The sequence below is a fragment of the Danio rerio genome, chromosome 16 (genome assembly GCF_052040795.2).
Source record: "Danio rerio strain M-AB ecotype USA chromosome 16, GRCz13ab, whole genome shotgun sequence".
NCBI lineage: Eukaryota > Metazoa > Chordata > Actinopteri > Cypriniformes > Danionidae > Danio > Danio rerio.
Window position 1 is genome coordinate 1,232,501 of NC_141036.1, and position 19,430 is coordinate 1,251,930.

Genomic DNA, 19,430 nt, shown 5'->3' on the forward strand with positions numbered 1-19,430 from the left:
TAATTTTATTATTATTATTATTATTATTATTATTAATATAAATGTATTAAATATTTAAATAAATGAATGCAAGGTAATTTTATTATTATTATTATTATTATTATTATTAATAATATAAATGTATTAAATATTTAAATAAATGAATGCGAGGTAATTTTATTATTATTATAATTATTATTATTATTATTAATATAAATGTATTAAATATTTAAATAAATGAATGCAAGGTAATTTTATTATTATTATTATTATTATTAATATAAATGTATTAAATATTTAAATAAATAAAAGCAAGGTAATTTTATTGTTATTATCTTTATTATTATTATTATTATTATTGTTGTTTTTATCATCATCATCATCATAAATATATCAAATAATTAAATAAATGAATGCATGGTAATTTGTTTTATTACTATTATTATTATTATTTTTTATTATTATTAAACAAACAAACAAACATAAACAACAATATTATAAATAAAGATACTTTATTTACATTATTATTATTATTATTATTATTATTATTATTATTATTATCGTTATACATGTATTAAATAAACAAATAAATACATGGTAAATTATGTATATTATTGAAATATATAAAAATAATAATAAAATAATAAATAATAATAAAAATATTATTATCATTTTATTATTATTATTAAATAAACAAATTAGTAAGTGCAAGCATTATTTTTTTCCTAATAACAATAATAATAATAATAATAATAATAATAATAATAATGATGATGATGATGATGATGATGATGATTATTATTATTTATTATTATTATTATTATTATTATTATTATTATTATTATTATTATTATTATTATTATTATATAAAATAAATAAATTATAATTTAAGTATAATATAAGCACACTCCCTGTGCAAGCAGGTGCTTGCGGTGGATATATTAACGGATGTTTTAATTCGCTGCTATATTGTTTTCATATATCTTGGTTTTCACTGTCAACATAACAAAGCAACAACAAATAAAGCTTATGAATGCATTCTTCAAAATAAGTCTGTATAGCTTATCTCTGCATAAAATCTTTTGGGCTTCTCTATCCTATTGCCTCTGAAATGTGGAGGAAACATACTACTAACTCTACATACATACTACAGCTGATTTATGGGATTGTGTTCAAATAGTGGATAATGATGGTGATGGAAATAGACCAGAAAGAATTTATTTTCCCCTCAGAGAGAAGAAGACCCACAACCTCAAGCATTTTTGGCATGAACTGCAGAGCGATAATAACTGTGTCATGGCCAATACACTGAATTATTATTATGGTAAAAACTGCAGCATTCATCAGTCGCTCTCCTCCTCGTCCCGTCTGTGTGTTTTCCCCATGGATTAATGTCCGCTGGGCGTCCAGAGGGAGTTCGGGTTAGGGCTGCAGTTCTCATGGCTTTACCCTGACATGAAGAGCCGCGTCCCATCAATTTATGTGCCAAAATTATCATTATTTTATTAAATAAATAAATGGTCATTTATTCATGTACAAATAAATCAATAAATGGTCATTTATTTATATACAAAAACTAAAATAAAAAATAATTGGAAATTTTATTTATGTAGAAATATTAAAATACATAAACACATAAATGACGGGTAATTTATGTACATTTTCTGCTGGAGAAAGTCTTACTAGTTTTATTTCAGCTTGAATAAAAACAGTTTTTCATTTTTTAACACCCATTTTAAGTTCAATATTATTAGTCTTATTTATAAATAGATAAATACATTGTAATTTATGTACAACAATTATTGCAATTTTATTAGATAAATAAATTTATTTGTTTTGTTTGTTTATTTATGTACAAACAAATGAAAAAATAACAAACTAATTAATTTGGTTTTTTTTATTTGTGTACATAAATAAATTATTTAGTTAATGAAAATTTGTATATGTAAAAACATAAAAATAAAATAAAAATAAATAGTAATTTATGTACAAATATTAAATATATAACTGCATAAATTAGGGGTAATGTATGTACAACAATTTTTAAATAGTTTATTAAATGAGTAAATACATAAATTAATTTATTATATTAAATAAATAATGAAATAAATTGTAATTTATGTACAACGGTTATTATTGTTATTTTATTAGATAAATAAATAATTTATTTATTTGTTTGTTTATGTAAAAATGCTAAATAAATAATTAAACAAATGTCAATTTTGTTCACATTTATCATTATTTTATTATATAAATAAATAAATAAGTTGTAATTCATGTACACAATTTCATAAATAAACAAACAAAGGGTAATTTATGTACAATTATTATTATTATTATTATTATGATAATGATGATTATTAATATTATTATTATCATCATCATCATAATCATCACATCGCATAAAGTTACCTATTTCTATAATTAAAATCATGGTAAATCATATTGTTTTAATCATATTATATACATTAAATTAATTATATTGTTTTATATATTTACCAAAACCAATTTTTAGTTCAGTTACTGTAATCCATTTTAGTCATGATAAGGTGTTATAAGATGCATTTCTCATGACTTAACAGTGACATGAAGAGCCCTGTCCCATCAATTAATGCTGAATTATTATTATTATTATTATTATTATTATTTTTTTTTTTATTATTTTATATAAATAAATACATCAATACATAGTAATCTACGTATAAAATAATTATTTTAATAAATAAATTGTGATTTATAAACAAATATATATTTATAAAATTATTAATAATAATATTATTATTACTGTCCACGTAACAAAGTAAAATGTAGTAGAAATGCATACTTAAAATAAGTCTGTATAGTTTCTTTTCATATTAGCGTTCGCTGTGCCTCCAGAGGGCTTTTGTTTTTTTTGGTCTGCAGTTCTCATGACATGAAGAGCCCCGTCCCATCAAAAGCCCAGCATTCAGATCCTCTTAACCCACTGACTCCATAACCCAGAGCAGTTTGTGTCAAGAGAGGTTTTACTAGAGAACAACCCTTCCTCTTATTAACCAAATTAAACTAAAACTTGTTGGTTCTGTTATGCAGGACTGCTTTAGTTTACTCTTAATTAAATCCATTGACAATTACTCAGTCCCCAGGATATCATGTTTGACTTTTTTTAATGTTTGATTTTTCCCATAATCCTCGTGATTTAACATTCATCATTAGACTCTAAAAACAACCCCCAGCAATTCCTCAGATCTCTCATCCAACATATATGATTATTATCCCTCATGAAACAGCTCAATAGTTCACTCTACTAGCACTGAACGAGGCTGTGATGGACTCAAACACTTAAAGACCAATATATTTATTTATAATGAACAGAAATGGAGCGTGGCATGGTTGAGCTGTGAAAACAGAGCCGAAAGAGGCGCCATATGAAGCATTAATTGCTGGCGGGAGGCTATTGTCAATACACAAGGTTATTACACTGCTATCGAGAATACTTGATTCTGATTGGCCAGTGACGGCATTCCAATGCATGTTATTCTCAAATAACAATCGATTAAACTAATAACACAGACTCATCCTTTTTTTGACCCTTAGTGTGTTATAAATACACACTCGTAAAAAAAATTCTTACTTATAGTTTTTGTTTTGTTTCTAGTCCAAATGTTAGAAACCTTTTAAATCAGAAGCATTTTCTAGACAAGCAGTTCCGCTGTGGTGACCCCTGATGAATAAAGGGACTAAGCTGAATGAGAACGAATGAATGAATAATACTTAAAAAGTTAACTTCGTTTCAAATTCACCCTAGCAACTGCCTAGCAACCCTTCAGAACACCCTAGCAACTGCCTAGCAACCCCTCAGAACACCTTCACAACCACCTGGCAACATCTTAGCAGCCACTCAGAACACCCCAGCAACCACTTAGCAACACCTTAGCAACTGCTGAGCAACCCCTCAGAACAATTTTCAAATCAACCGCATAGCAACCCCTCAAAACACATTAGCAACTGCCTGGCAACATCTTAGCAGCCACTCAGAACACCCCAGCAACCCCCTAACAACACTTTAGCGACTGCCTAGCAACCCCTCAGAACAATTTTCAAATCAACTGCCTAGCAACCCCTCAAAACACCTTTGAAACCACCTAGCAACATTTTATCAGCCACTCAGAACACCCCAGCGAAAAAACCTAGCAACAACTTAGCAACTGCCCAGCAACACCTCAGAACTATTTACAAATCAACGACCTAGCAACCCATGAGAACACTTTTGCAACCACTTAGCAATCACATAAAACACCCCAGCAAAAAAACCTAGCAACAACTTAGCAACCCATCAAAACAATTTTCAAATCAACCATCTAGCAACCCCTCAGAACCCCTTAGCAACTGCCTAGCAACCCCTCAGACCAATTTTCAAATCAACCACCTAGGAAACCCCTCAGAACACTTATGCAACCGCTTAGCGACCACTCAGAACACCCCAAAAAACAACCTAGCAACACCTTAGCAACTGCCTAGCAACCTCTCAGAGCAATTCTTAGACCAACAACCTAGCATCCACTCAGAACACCTTCACAATCACCTAGCAACCACTCAGAACACCTTCGCAACCACTCAGAACACCTTCACAATCACCTTGCAACCACTCAGAACACCTTCACAATCACCTAGCAACCACTCAGAACACCTTCGCAACCACTCAGAACACCTTCACAATCACCTTGCAACCACTCAGAACACCTTCACAATCACCTAGCAACCACTCAGAACACCTTCGCAACCACTCAGAACACCTTCACAACCACCTAGCAACCACTCAGAACACCTTCGCAACCACCTAGCAACCACTCAGAACACCTTCGCAACCACCTAGCAACCACTCAGAACACCTTCGCAACCACCTAGCAACCACTCAGAACACCTCCACAATCACCTAGCAACCACTCAGAACACCTTCACAATCACCTAGCAACCACTCAGAACACCTTCACAATCACCTAGCAACCACTCAGAACACCTTCGCAACCACCTAGCAACCACTCAGAACACCTTCGCAACCACCTAGCAACCACTCAGAACACCTTCGCAACCACCTAGCAACCACTCAGAACACCTCCACAATCACCTAGCAACCACTCAGAACACCTTCGCAATCACCTAGCAACCACTCAGAACACCTTCGCAATCACCTAGCAACCACTCAGAACACCTTCGCAACCACCTAGCAACCACTCAGAACACCTTCGCAATCACCTAGCAACCACTCAGAACACCTTCGCAACCACCTAGCAACCACTCAGAACACCTTCACAACCACCTAGCAACCACTCAGAACACCTCCACAATCACCTAGCAACCACTCAGAACACCTTCACAATCACCTAGCAACCACTCAGAACACCTTCACAATCACCTAGCAACCACTCAGAACACCTTCGCAACCACCTAGCAACCACTCAGAACACCTTCGCAACCACCTAGCAACCACTCAGAACACCTTCGCAACCACCTAGCAACCACTCAGAACACCTCCACAATCACCTAGCAACCACTCAGAACACCTTCACAATCACCTAGCAACCACTCAGAACACCTTCACAATCACCTAGCAACCACTCAGAACACCTTCACAACCACCTAGCAACCACTCAGAACACCTTCGCAACCACCTAGCAACCACTCAAAACACCTTCACAACCACCTAGCAACCACTCAGAACACCTTCGCAATCACCTAGCAACCACTCAGAACACCTTCGCAACCACCTAGCAACCACTCAGAACACCTTCACAACCACCTAACAACCACTCAGAACACTTCTTTATATTCTATACTGGACATTATTTCTGTTAAGTGGCGCAGTAGGTAGTGCTGTAGCCTCACATCAAGAAGGTCGCTGGTTCAAACCTCGGCTCAGTTAGCGTTTCTGTGTGGAGTTTGAATGTTCTCCCTGGTGCGGGTTTCCTCCAGGTGCACCAGTTTCCCCCACAGTCCAAACACATGCGGTACAGGGGAATTGAGTAGGCTAAATTGTATGTAGTGTATGAGTTTGTGTGTGGATGTTTCCCAGAGATGGGTTGCGGCTGGAAGGGCATCCGCTGCGTAAAAATGTGCTGGATAAGTTGGTGGTTCATTCCGCTGTGGCGACCCTGGATTTATAAAGGAACTAAGCCGACAAGAAAATGAATGAATGAATGAATGAATGACGTGACAAGACTTTCGTCAGGCAGTGCATGAACACCCCTTGAAAGTGTAAAGTGTTACCAGGCTCGACAGTCGTGATGATGTAAGAGGACGTAAAAAACCCTTGACGAATAGTCAATAGTGTCGCATATAAACTCCTCCAGCAGCTCGGAGGATTCGGTTTCAGCTTCTAAAAGCAGAAAGGCAAGTCCCAGCCTCTCTCTCTGATGGAAATAGGCCCAGCTTCAGTCAGGTGCATCTCTGCTCATATCCGCTCCTGTGATTAGAGTTTTTCGGGATCTGCCCATTTCCCTGAGAGCGGGAGCGCAGATGTTATTTCTCTCCCAGGTAGCGTCTCGGCTCGCTTTATGACTGCTATTTGCACCTTGTAGCGCTCAGCGTGTAATTTCATGAGCGGTCTTTAAGGAGGCAGCGCAGACGTTTGTTTTTAGTTACACTGGAGGATGAAGGCTGTCTTACTTTGAGTTTGGGTCTAGTTTCCAGTTCAATTATCTTTTATATTGACAAGTAAAAATTGTTGTGTGTTCAGAGATGCTCTTCTGCAGAGCTCGGTTGTAACGAGTGCTTATTTGAGTTACTGTTGCTGGAACCAGTCTGGCCATTCTCCTCTGACCTCATCAACAAGGCATTTGCGCCCACAGAACTGCCGCTCACTGGATATTTCCTCTTTGTCGAAGCATTCTCTGTAAACCCTAGAGATGGTTGTGCGTGAAAATCCCAGTAGATCAGCAGTTTCTGAAATACTCAGAGCAGCCCGCCTGGCAGCAACAACCATGCCACGTTCAAAGTCTCTTAAATCCCCTTTCTTCCCCATTCTGATGCTCAGTTTGATCTGCAGCAGACCGTCTTGACCATGTCTACATGCCGAAATGCATTAAGCTGCTGCCATGTGATTGGCTGATTAGAAATTTGTGTTAACGAGCAGCCGGGCAGGTGTACCTAATAAAGTGGCCGGTGAGTGTTGACATTATTTCTGAAAGTAAAAAAAAAAAATCCAAGTCTAAGTAAGAAAAGCCTTTTCGTTTGCAGTGTAGGCTCTGCTTGACAACAGAGATTTGCGCTGTTTTGTTTGTGCTAAACCGTGCGCTAGCGGATGCTAAGTGACGTGTGTAAATTGATTTAAAAGTTAAGAGTCTCCTCCTGACAGAAATGAAAGGTGCAGTTTTCCCCGGATAAATCCCCTAATTTATGATTTCCTCCAAGAGTTCCTCTTTGGCAGTGGGTTTTGACCCAGTGTGATATTTATATTGTGCCTGATATGGATTTGACAGAAATGTGATTTGTTTATGATTACATCACGCCGCAGCATGACTCAAGCTCTTACAGCAGCACTGAGTTTAATTCTCTGTCGATATATCTCACAGATTTCAGGAGGGCAGAATTAATCGCTTCTTCCAGCAGAGGATGACGAGTTTTAGATCTGCAAAAATGCTTTTCTTACTTTTTTTGTAAGTTTTTGTCTTGTTTCTAGTCCAAATATCTAAAAACTCCTAAATCAAGAAGCATTTTCTAGATGAGTATTAAAAAATTGTGTTGTTTTCTGAAATAAATAATCAAAATGAATTGAGCATCTCCTTAAAACAAGCAAAATAATTGGTCACACTTTACAATAAGGTTCATTAGTTAATGTTAATTAATGCATTTACTAACATGAACAAACAATGAACAATACATCTACTACTGTATTTATTCATGTTAGTTAATGAAAATACAGTAGTTCATTGTTAACTCATGGTGCATTAACTAATGTTAGCAAGCATGGACTTGATTATTAATAATGCATTAGTAAATGTTCAATTATGATTAATAAATGCTGTACATGTGTTGTTTATGATTAGTTCATGTTAGTAAATGCATTAACTAATGAACCTTATTGTAAAGTGTCAAAGTAAAAACTAAACTATTTTGCTTTGCTCCTTGTCAGATTATTTTGCTTGTTTTGAAAAGAAACTCTCTTTATTTTGGCTCTTTATTTCTGAAAGCAGAGCAATACTATTGCTTGTCGGAAAACACTTCCTGATTTAAGACTTTTTAGATATTTGGAGAAGAAACAGGACAAAATCCTTCCGTAAGAAAAGCATCTTTGGCAGTTTCGAGGTGGGATGGCTTGGGTGTTTTCCACACCTCTTTTTGCCAGGGTCAGTATTGTCCACACCACACTCAAGTAGTTAAAATTATCCTTCAGAAAAGCATGTTTTCCAGCGCAGTTAATGAGGATTTTGCTTTTGTTTTAACTGTGACATGTCTTAGGCCCCGTTTACACTAGTGCGTTTTAGTTTGAAAACGCATAAGTTTTGCTACGGTTACGCCATCCGTCCACACTACGCCGGAGTTCTCGAGCGCCGAAAACGGAGCTTTTTGAAAACGCTGGAGAGGCCGTTTTCATTCTAAAACGCTGCTGCTCCGTCTCAGTGTGGATGGGGAAAGACGGACACATCTGAAAACAGAGGCGGGGCTGCAAATGTTCGCCTATCTGATTGGGGCTTTTCCTCAATATTAAGTAGCCCACGCACAGTTCAGTCTCGCATCATCTTCTTGTAAGTTAAGACTTCGCAAGTTTGATCAAGGCTGCAGTCTCCCCCTTCTCAGTTTGATATGGAAAACATACCGAGGACACGCGTAAATCTTCAAAGGGAACAGTGCACTTTATAACTTCATTCACATCACCTTGGCTACGTTGTTTCACTTTCTCAACAATAAAATGTAAACATGATTTAAGGAACTGCCTATTTTCTTTTTAATATTAGCAACTTAACAGACAGCAGAAATGTTGAGGCGCCGTGCTGCATATATGAGCGTCATCTTCACTGTGAGGATATTTATAACAAAACGGAGCCTATAACAACTACCTCCTTTCAATTTCAGTGAAAATACGAAACGCACCCTCTCTTTTGCTGAATATCAGTTTTAATAATCGATAATTATAAAAGTATAACATACAATAAGTTTAAACATTGTAGGAAATAAAGGCAAGCGATCAGTCAATGTACCTGGATTAATCATTAACTTATCTTTGCGCTTAACCAAAACATGTTACCCGTGAACAAGTAACTTAATAGATTACAATGACCAAAGTTAGGGAATTGGCCTATGTCGTTAGATAAAGACAACAACATGAATGAAATATCACGTTCAGCAAATATAGTGAGATTAGATCCAGCGGGAGATGCGTGATGAGCAGTCCGACAAGCAGAGCTCTCATCTGGGTAGAAATGCTGGAGCGCTTGCCCGAGAGTGTGTGTGTGGTCACGTGATGTGCGTTTTCAGCGTTTTGGTGTGGACGGAGAGCTGTTCTGAAACGCTGGGTAAAACGCGAGTGTGGATGCGGATCGTTTTCATTCTACAACGCCGTTTTAAAAATAAAACGCACTAGTGTAAACGGGGCCTTAGTTGAAATGAAAAGGAGACAGGGCTTTTGGGGGTGTTATTTTTTCATTGTTTTATGGTGGACTTTAGTATCTTTATGGTTCACTTTTGTACTATTAAAGTACTGTGAGGTACGCATTTGTACTTTTTAGGCATTAATATAAACCTTGAAGGACCTGCTATGAACAAAAATCTACCTGTTGAAAAGGCACTGTCTTTATTTTTGGGAGTGTGTAAGCAAAATAATCCAATTTTTGTTTTTACATTAGATTATTTTATGTATATTGACAGAATATTTAGCTTGTTTAAAAGGAAAAACTCACTTAATTTTGACATATTTTCTTGCTTGTCTTATTGATTTAAGAATCTTTAGATATTTGAAGCTGAAACAAGACGAGAGCTCTTAGTAAGAAAAACATTTACTGCAGTTTAGAGGTGTAATTTGCAGGAGGGATGGGTTGGACCATCCAGCGTAAAAACTTGCTGGATAAGTTGGTGGTTCATTCCGCTGTGGCGACCCCGGATTAATAAAGGGACTAAGCCGACAAGAAAATGAATGAATGAATGAATGAATCTTGTTTTTAGAAATAATGTGAACTGTAATGTAGTGTTTTCTGCCAAAAACTTCAAGGTGCAGAATCTGTCATTGTGGTGTTATTGTGTTCAACGGTAGACCTTTGTATGCTGGACTTTTTACAGTTTGTACTTTAAGGTACTGTTAGGTTTGCATGTTCTCCCCGTGTTGGTGTGGGTTTTCTTTGGGTGCTCCGGTTTCCCTCACAGTCCAAACACATGTGCTATAGGGGAACTGATTACTACATTGGCCGTAGTTTGTTTAAATGAGAGTGTGTATGGGTGTTTCCCAGTGCTGGGTTGTGGCTGGAAGGGCATCCGCTATGTAAAACATATTATGGAATAGTTGGTGGTTCATTCCGCTGTGGCGACCCCTGATAATTGCAATAGATAAATGAATAATCTGCTAATGGCGTCAGCAAAATAATACTCCCTGCTGAAAAATCCAGCTTAAACTAGCCTAGGCTGATTGGCTGGTTTTAGCTGGTTGACCAGCCTGGTTTTAGAGGGGTTTTGGCCACTTCCAGGCTGATTTCCAGCCTTGACCATCCTGGTTTAAGCTGGACATAGCTGGTTTTGGCTGGGCTCCCAGCTTACTTAGGCTGTCAAGCTGGTTTTAGCTGGTCATCTCCCAACCTGTCCAGCTAAAACCAGGCTGGAAATGGCTGTAAACCAGCATGGAAGTGGCCAAAACCCCTTTAAAACCAGCCTGGTCAACCAGCTGAAACCAGCCAACTAGCCTAAGCTGGTTTAAGCTGGATTTTTCAGCAGGAGTTTCACTTTTAGATAGGATTATTTTACTTCAGTTACTCATTATTTAGCTTGTTTTCAACAAAAACGTGCGTCATTTTGGGGTATTTTCTGCCTGTCTATTGAAGAATTGAAAGCCATTTGGACTAGAAACAAGACTAAAACTGAAAAAGTAAGAAAAGCATCTTTGCATTGAACTCGCTGGCACTTTCTCCAGAGCTGTCAGTAACTGTTGTGATGTCACAGAGGACGAACACTAAGTGCGCTGCATAATATAGTAAAGCCAGCATGTGGATTCAATCAAATGGAAAACAGGACACAGGTCACTGCCAGGCCGCTCACTGTCTGTCTGAATCATGTCACGGAGATCCATCCCGTCTTCCTCAGCTCACTACAGCCCATAATTACAGTCCTGCGGGATTATTATTGACTAAACTTTAGGATGGAGAGGAATGACTGACTGGCAGACGTGCATGAAAGCGCAGTCGCCGTAAACTGACTTGATTTAAGAAGATGTAGGCTAGAAACAAGTCAAATTACTTGCCAGAGCATTAAAGAGATAGTTCACCCAGACATGACATCATTTACACTAACCGGAGCATTTCGCCTGCAAATCAATTACAGCAGAAATACTGTATTTAGCACCACATACATTGCAGATAAACATGCGGTAGGGGGGGGGGGGTACTGTTACGGTACGGATCGGGTCGGTACGGGTCACCTTTATCAGGCTTGCATTTCCACTATCAATGGTACTCTTTTGCTGTGCGTGGCGTACGACAAAACAAAGTCGTACGTCGTTCTCGCTCGAATAAATGTCTACAGTAAAGCTGCACGGGCCGTTCACATTTCATATGAGAAGCACTTCTCACAAAGCAGATGCTTTAGACATATAAATACTTGTTTATAAATGTTTATTACTAACTTTTCTATGAACATGAGTTGATTATAACTGCAGATCAATGACAGTGTGAAATATCCTACTGTAACGCCTGCAAATATATAAAATAAATATATAAATATATACAGTGGAAGTCAGAGTTATTCGCCCCCTTTAGATTTTTTTTTCTCTTTAAAATATTTCCCAAATGATGTTTAACAGAGCAAGGAAATGTTCACAGTATGTCTGATAATATTTATTCTTCTGGAGAAAGTCTTATTTATTTTATTTCGGCTAGAATAAAAGCAGTTTTTAATTTTTTAAAACCCATTTTTGGGACCAAATCATTAGCCGCTTTAAGCTAATTTTTTTTTTCCGATAGTCTACAGAACAAACCATCGTTATACAATAACTTGCCTAATTACCCTAACCTGCCTAGTCTTCCTTATTAACCTAGTGAAGCTTTTAAATGTCGCTTTAAGCTGTATAGAAGTGTCTTGAAAAATATGAAGTCTAATATTATATACTGTCATCATGACAAAGAGAAAATAAATCAGTTATTAGCAATGAGTTATTAAAACTATTATGCTTACAAATGTGCTGAAACAATCTTCCCTCTGTTAAACAAAAATTGGGGGAAAATAAACAGGGGTGCTAATAATTCAGGGGGGCTAATAATTCTGACTTCAACTGTATGAACACATTCAGACTCTTACAGTCTCCGATATGTTACCACTTACAGAAAAACTCAACACAGCAGACATTTAGGCCTTATTTAGGTTCAAAAACAACACAACACATCGCCCACAGTCAGAGCAAACCTCTCACATGTGTGTGTCATCGTCAGCAGCACGTGTAGCCTCTGCTAGAGAGTCCTTCTGTCATTCGGAGTTCATTATAGTGCAGAAGGTGATGATGAACATGGCAGTTTGTTCATGATTCGGGTTGCTGAAACAATTTGCTCCTGTGTGTTGTCGGGCTTCTCCTTTTGTTCGAGCTTCACTCTGGCGTTTTCCTTCTGAATGGATCAGATGACAGAATCTCACACATGTTATTATCATCAGTCCGAGAAGTTCGTTATATTAAATATAGACGCGATCGCGAGCTCCCTGGAGAAAGCAAAAACCGCTCGCACTTTTAGACGGCCTCGTAAAGCAACAGCAGGACACGGCAGATTGTGTTCTTCTTGGCTTTGTGGCTGTTCATCAAGACAACGACAAGGTTTGTTTGAGCTCGGGTCGACCATGGCTTGTTATTATATGCGTATAGTATTGCGATGTAAAGTCTCGGCTGTGTATTTAAAAAACATGGCGGTTCCTTTGTTTTCATTTTGGCTAGCTCGACGAGATCGTGACGTGTGTCTGTAACCAATCAGCATTCAGCTGCGCGTGTTGCTCCACCTTTTGGTAACCTTTCTCGTGTTTGGTACTGTTTTGAAAGGGTGCCAAAAAAGTGGCATGGTATGGTTCGGTACACTTTTTGACAGTGAAAACAGTGGCCATAAAAACACACCGAACTGTACCGTACCACTCAGAGGAAACGGGCCAGGTGTGAGTTTCTCACAGACTTTAACAGAGTGTCCAAATCTTGCTGCTTCTGTGGGTCTCGTCTATCAAATCTGAGCTTTATTCTGTATTCTCTATTGGATTCGGATCAGGTGACTGGCTGGGCCATTCTACAGCTTGATTTTTTTGTCTCTGAAAGCACTTGAGAGTCTCCTTGGCTGTGATTTTGATCATTGTCCTGCTGAAATGTCCACTCCTGTTTCATCTTCATCCTCCTGCTGATGTAGATGTTGGACTGAAGCAGCTGATCTTCATTTACACTGAGGAAGGGCAGAGGGATGCTGAAGAACCACTGAGAGATTTCAGCTGCTGTCTGCGCTTTCATTACTGAACTACACCTCCCTTTCTTCATGTGTTCAATTCTTTTTGTCTCTGTGTCGTTTAATTGTATTACTTCATATGTAAACTAATTCGATTTGTTTTCTTTGCATATATGGATTTCTTTGGTTGTACCAACATCTGGGGGAAAATTCCAGTCAATGGCACCTTTAGAAATATGTTTTTGGGAAAAATGGTGACGTGTTCATTACTTATTTGTTCGCTGTAAGTATTTACCGTATTGTACACTGTAAGTGTTAAATATACAGGAATGATCAGAATGCATCTTTAAAATACAGGGTTCTCTCCCGGGGCAGCATGCCAAACCTGCTAACATTTGTCAAACAATATTTAAGTGTGAACTCTTGAAATGAAGTGAGTTTTTCCTTAAACAAGCAAAGTAATCTACAAATGATGTGCACAAATGAATCTTGTTTTCACTTTGAAATTAGATTATTCTTCTCACCCCATTAGCAGACTATTTAACTTCATTTTTGTAATGGAAAACTCACTTCTTGTTGACTCTTTATTTCTAAAAACAAGACAAAATTCAAAAAAGCTTCATGATTTAAGAGTTTTTAGATATTTGGACTAGAATCCAGACAAAAACTCTCAGCAATGATGGCTGGTCTTCATCCTGGTCTGGTCTCTTGTGTTGACTAAAGGCTGTGATCTGCTGACAGAGAGCAGCGTGTCTCATCAGGATCGCTGCTCTGACACCAAAACAGCTGGGTCATGTTGCTCTTTGAAGTCTTTGGCGTCCAATAAAGGATCAAATGCTGACTCTGGGACCTTTGCTTTGGGTATGAGATGAGATGAAGCCCTGGGTGTTGTTCCTCTGATGAAGAGACTGCATTAATCTGCTTACAGCTGATAATGACATTAATCAGCCTTAGATCTGGGCTGAATCCGAAATACCCCATAACCTTAAAGCTTCCTTCACTTCTGGACACATGGAAATTCTTTCAGGTGGGGCTATCAGTACTTTAGGGTGGAGCTATCAGTTCTTTAGGGCGAAGCTATCAGTACTTTAGACAGAGCTATATCGGTACTTTAGTCAGAGCTATATCGGTACTTTAGTCAGAGCTATCAGTACTTTAGTCAAAGCTATATCGGTACTTTAGTCAGAGCTATATCGGTATTTTATTCAGAGCTATATCGGTACTTTAGTCAGAACTATATCGGTACTTTAGTCAGAGCTATATCGGTACTTTAGTCAGAGCTATCAGTACTTTAGTCAAAGCTATATCAGTACTTTAGTCAAAGCTATATCAGTACTTTAGTCAGAGCTATATCGGTACTTTAGTCAGAGTTATATCGGTAATTTAGTCAGAGCTATATCGGTTCTTTAGTCAGAGCTATATCGGTACTTTAGTCAGAGCTATATCGGTACTTCAGTCAGGGCTATATCGGTTCTTTAGTCAGAGCTATATCGGTACTTTAGTCAGAGCTATATCGGTACTTTAGTCAGAGCTATATCGGTACTTTAGTCAGAGTTATATCGGTACTTTAGTCAGAGCTATATCGGTACTTTAGTCAGAGCTATATCGGTACTTTAGTCAGAGCTATATCGGTACTTTAGTCAGAGCTATATCGGTACTTTAGTCAGAGCTATATCGGTACTTTAGTCCGAGCTATATCCGTACTTTAGTCCGAGCTATATCCGTACTTTAGTCAGAGCTATATCGGTACTTTAGTCAGAGCTATATCGGTACTTTAGTCAGAGCTATCAGTACTTTAGTCAGAGCTATATCGGTACTTTAGTCAGAGCTATACTTTAGTCAGAGCTATCGGTACTTTAGTCAGAGCTATATCGGTACTTTAGTCAGAGCTATACTTTAGTCAGAGCTATCGGTACTTTAGTCAGAGCTATCGGTACTTTAGTCAGAGCTATATCGGTACTTTAGTCATAGCTATCAGTACTTTAGTCAGAGCTATATCGGTACTTTAGTCAGAGCTATACTTTAGTCAGAGCTATCGGTACTTTAGTCAGAGCTATATCGGTACTTTAGTCAGAGCTATCGGTACTTTAGTCAGAGCTATATCGGTACTTTAGTCAGAGCTATATCGGTACTTTAGTCAGAGCTATATCGGTACTTTAGTCAGAGCTATCAGTACTTTAGTCAGAGCTATATCGGTACTTTAGTCAGAGCTATACTTTAGTCAGAGCTATCTGTACTTTAGTCAGAGCTATATCGGTACTTTAGTCAGAGCTATATCGGTACTTTAGTCAGAGCTATATCGGTACTTTAGTCAGAGCTATATCGGTACTTTAGTCAGAGCTATCAGTACTTTAGTCAGAGCTATATCGGTACTTTAGTCAGAGCTATCAGTACTTTAGTCAGAGCTATATCGGTACTTTAGTCAGAGCTATATCGGTACTTTAGTCAGAGCTATACTTTAGTCAGAGCTATCGGTACTTTAGTCAGAGCTATATCGGTACTTTAGTCAGAGCTATATCGGTACTTTAGTCAGAGCTATCGGTACTTTAGTCAGAGCTATATCGGTACTTTAGTCAGAGCTATATCGGTACTTTAGTCAGAGCTATATCGGTACTTTAGTCAGAGCTATCAGTACTTTAGTCAGAGCTATATCGGTACTTTAGTCAGAGCTATACTTTAGTCAGAGCTATCGGTACTTTAGTCAGAGCTATATCGGTACTTTAGTCAGAGCTATCGGTACTTTAGTCAGAGCTATCGGTACTTTAGTCAGAGCTATATCGGTACTTTAGTCAGAGCTATCGGTACTTTAGTCAGAGCTATATCGGTACTTTAGTCAGAGCTATCAGTACTTTAGTCAGAGCTATATCGGTACTTTATTCAGAGCTATAGATCTATATTGTTTGCAATATATTAAGATATATATTGATTGTAAAATTTTATAGATGCAATACATATGAATTTGCATAAATCAGATTTCTATGTGTGTGTGTGTGTTCACGCGCTCTTTAGAATTACATTGATGTAAGCATTTTTGAATATCGAATATCGCTTGAAAAAGCGCAAACACATAAACAGCTGCTTAATTGTCATCATAAAAAAATGGCTCTCTAAGTAATTAATAGTTGACCGCACACGCACACACACATATAAGATCAGATTCTGTCATGCATCTTCACTGTAACTCTCTTCCCAAAGTTCAGCATGTGTTGTATTGTGTCTACCATTGCCTTGCAGTGAACTTAATGATAATCAGACGCACGTTGGCTTCAAACAGGCTCTCAGAAGAGCTTTTGTGTTTGTTTGGAGAGGAGCTGATCCTCTGAGGATAATTATGAGAGCGCGGCACACAAATGAGTTCTCGCTCTGACCTGACGTGACACTCGGGTGAAGGGTTAGTTCACCCAAAAATGAACATTTACTCACTATTTACTCTACCTCAAGTGCTTTCAAATGTATGGGTTTGCTTATTAAGGTGAACACTTAAGAATATCTATAAAGAAAGTTGTACACACTTAAATATCTAAAAAGTTTTAAATCAAGACGCATTTTCAAGACCAGCATACTATATTGTCTTGTAGTTTTACTTGTAGGAGTAAGCAATCAAAATTAATTGAGTTTTTCCTTAAAAGAAGCCAAATAATCTGCCAATGGGGTAAGAGAAATGATATAGTTTTTCATTTAAACATACGATTACTTAGCTCATTCTATTGACATGGTGGCTCAGTGGTTAGCACTGGCCACACAGCAAGAAGGTTGCTGGTTCGACCCCAACGCCGGGTCACTTGGTGTTTCTGTGTGGAGTTTGCATGTTCTCCCCGTGTTGGCGTGGGTTTCCCCCACAGTCCAAACACATGCGCCATATGGTAACTGATTAACTAAATTTGCTGTAGTGTATGAGTGTGTGTGTGAATGAGTGTGGATGGGTGTTTCTCAGTACTGGGTTGCAGCTGGAAGGGCATCCGCAGTGTAAAACATATGGTGGCTCAGTGGTTAGCACTGTGGCCTCAAAGCAAGAAGGTTGCTGGTTCGACCCCAATGCCGGGTCACTTGGTGTTTCTGTGTGGAGTTTGCATGTTCTCCCCGTGTTGGCGTGGGTTTCCCCCACAGTCCAAACACATGCGCCATATGGTAACTGATTAACTAAATTTGCTGTAGTGTATGAGTGTGTGTGTGTGTGTGTGAATGAGTGTGTATTGGTGTTTCTCAGTACTGGGTTGCAGCTGGAAGGGCATCCGCAGTGTAAAACATATGCTGGATAAGTTGGCGGTTCATTCCGCTGTGGTGACCCCTGATGAATAAAGGGACTAAGGAAAATGAATGAATGAATGAACCTTGATGACAGCACAGCTCTCCAGAAGAAGTGTAATGTGGGGCGTTTATGTCCTAAACCGAGCTCAGATGTCATCCCCACTGCTTCTTGAACAGGAATCACGTTTTAGACTCCAGTGGGTCTTTAATCCAGATGGGCTTTGCTTTGTAGGGTCCATAGGAAAGTGTCTTGAGAGCATTAGTGAAGTGTCTGTTTTGTGTCCTGCAGCACATTAATGTTATGACAGCGCTTGCAAAACACTGTTCCTCAGTCAGTCTCCGGCATTAAATATTAAACGTCTGCAGTCAATTTAGACTCAACTGCTGAATCTGCAGACTCCACACTGTAAAAAGGGTTTAGTTGACTTTAATTAAAATAAAAGTGAGTAAGCTGGTGGCTCAGTGGTTAGCAGTAGGAAGGTTGCTGGTTCGAGTCCCGGATGACTCAGTTTTCTGTGTGGAGTTTGCATGTTTTCTACATGTTGGTGTGGGTTTCCTCCGGGTGCTTTCCCAAAGTCCAAACACATGCTGAACTAAATCGGCCGTAGTTTATGGGTGTGAATGAGGGTGTATGGGTGTTTCCCAGCACTTGGTTGCGGCTGGAAGGGCATCCGCTGTGTAAAACAGCAGTGAATGATGCATGAAGTGTCTCTGGATCGGATTTCTGCATCACTGACCCGTGTGTTTTCCATCTAGTCAGGTTTGATCAGGACTCGGGACGCAGATTATTTTCTGAAGCCGCTGCATCCACATCAGGCACTATTGGAGAACTTCTCGGCTCCATCACCAGACCACCAGCCACACATTCTCTACAAGAGACCCGCACCGACAAACACACGCAGAACCAGGAGATCGTCTGAACCAAGGCCTGGAGATTCTGCAATCCCAAACAGATGGAGAACCAGCAGACAAGCTGAGAAAAACACACACACGCTGATTAATCCAGAGGAGGTGCAGAAAGCAACACACAAGAACAGCACACGGCGGAGACAGCACTACTGCGGGAGACGCAAGAAATGTATGTACACTGCGAACAAATGCTATCTATTTTGTCTTGATTCTAGTCCGATCTAACAACTCTTAAAGGGCAGCAGCTCTGATGAAAGCTGTTTGGACAGAACTGTGTGTAGTATAGTGTCTCCACAGTCATGTTGGGGTGATAGAAACACAATAAGTCTCTCCCTGATGTTAAAATAGCATCCAAATACCTCCCATTATAAGGCTGACCGCAGCATGACGTAGGAGTACGGTTTCCGCGCCCACCGAATTGATGGACAGAGGCGTATTATCATGTCTCCGTGGTAATGCGTATAATCATACCAAACAAGGCAGGACTTTTGTTAAGCGACTAGGATTAAAAGATCTGTTCAGCTCTTTGTGTTCGTCTGCACCTCAAGAATGAGTTTAACAAGTTTAAAACGTTTCTAAAACATGCATGTTTGTAATAAATACAGTAAAATTGCTGTAATTCATCACCAAAGCCACACAGTATCAGTACAATTATAAAAGAAGACGCTTCAATCCCGGTTTAATCAGGTTTATTTTGTACATTAACATAACGAA

General features: G+C 38.4%; 1 protein-coding gene across 3 annotated transcripts in view; it reads left to right on the forward strand.

Annotated features, from left to right (window-relative positions):
* adamts16 (ADAM metallopeptidase with thrombospondin type 1 motif, 16) overlaps positions 1-19,430 on the forward strand; it is a 76,074-nt gene that overhangs the window by 5,325 nt on the left and 51,319 nt on the right. For 2 of the 3 annotated variants that reach the window (XR_015510737.1, XM_087286374.1), the window contains exon 4: positions 18,564-18,885. Coding sequence is in view for 2 of the 3 variants with exons in the window: in XM_087286374.1 (XP_087142500.1) it covers positions 18,564-18,885 (322 nt within the window). In the remaining variant the exon portion in view is untranslated. The remainder of the gene's footprint in view (positions 1-18,563; positions 18,886-19,430) is intronic. The other variant, XM_087286375.1, reaches the window with a different exon arrangement.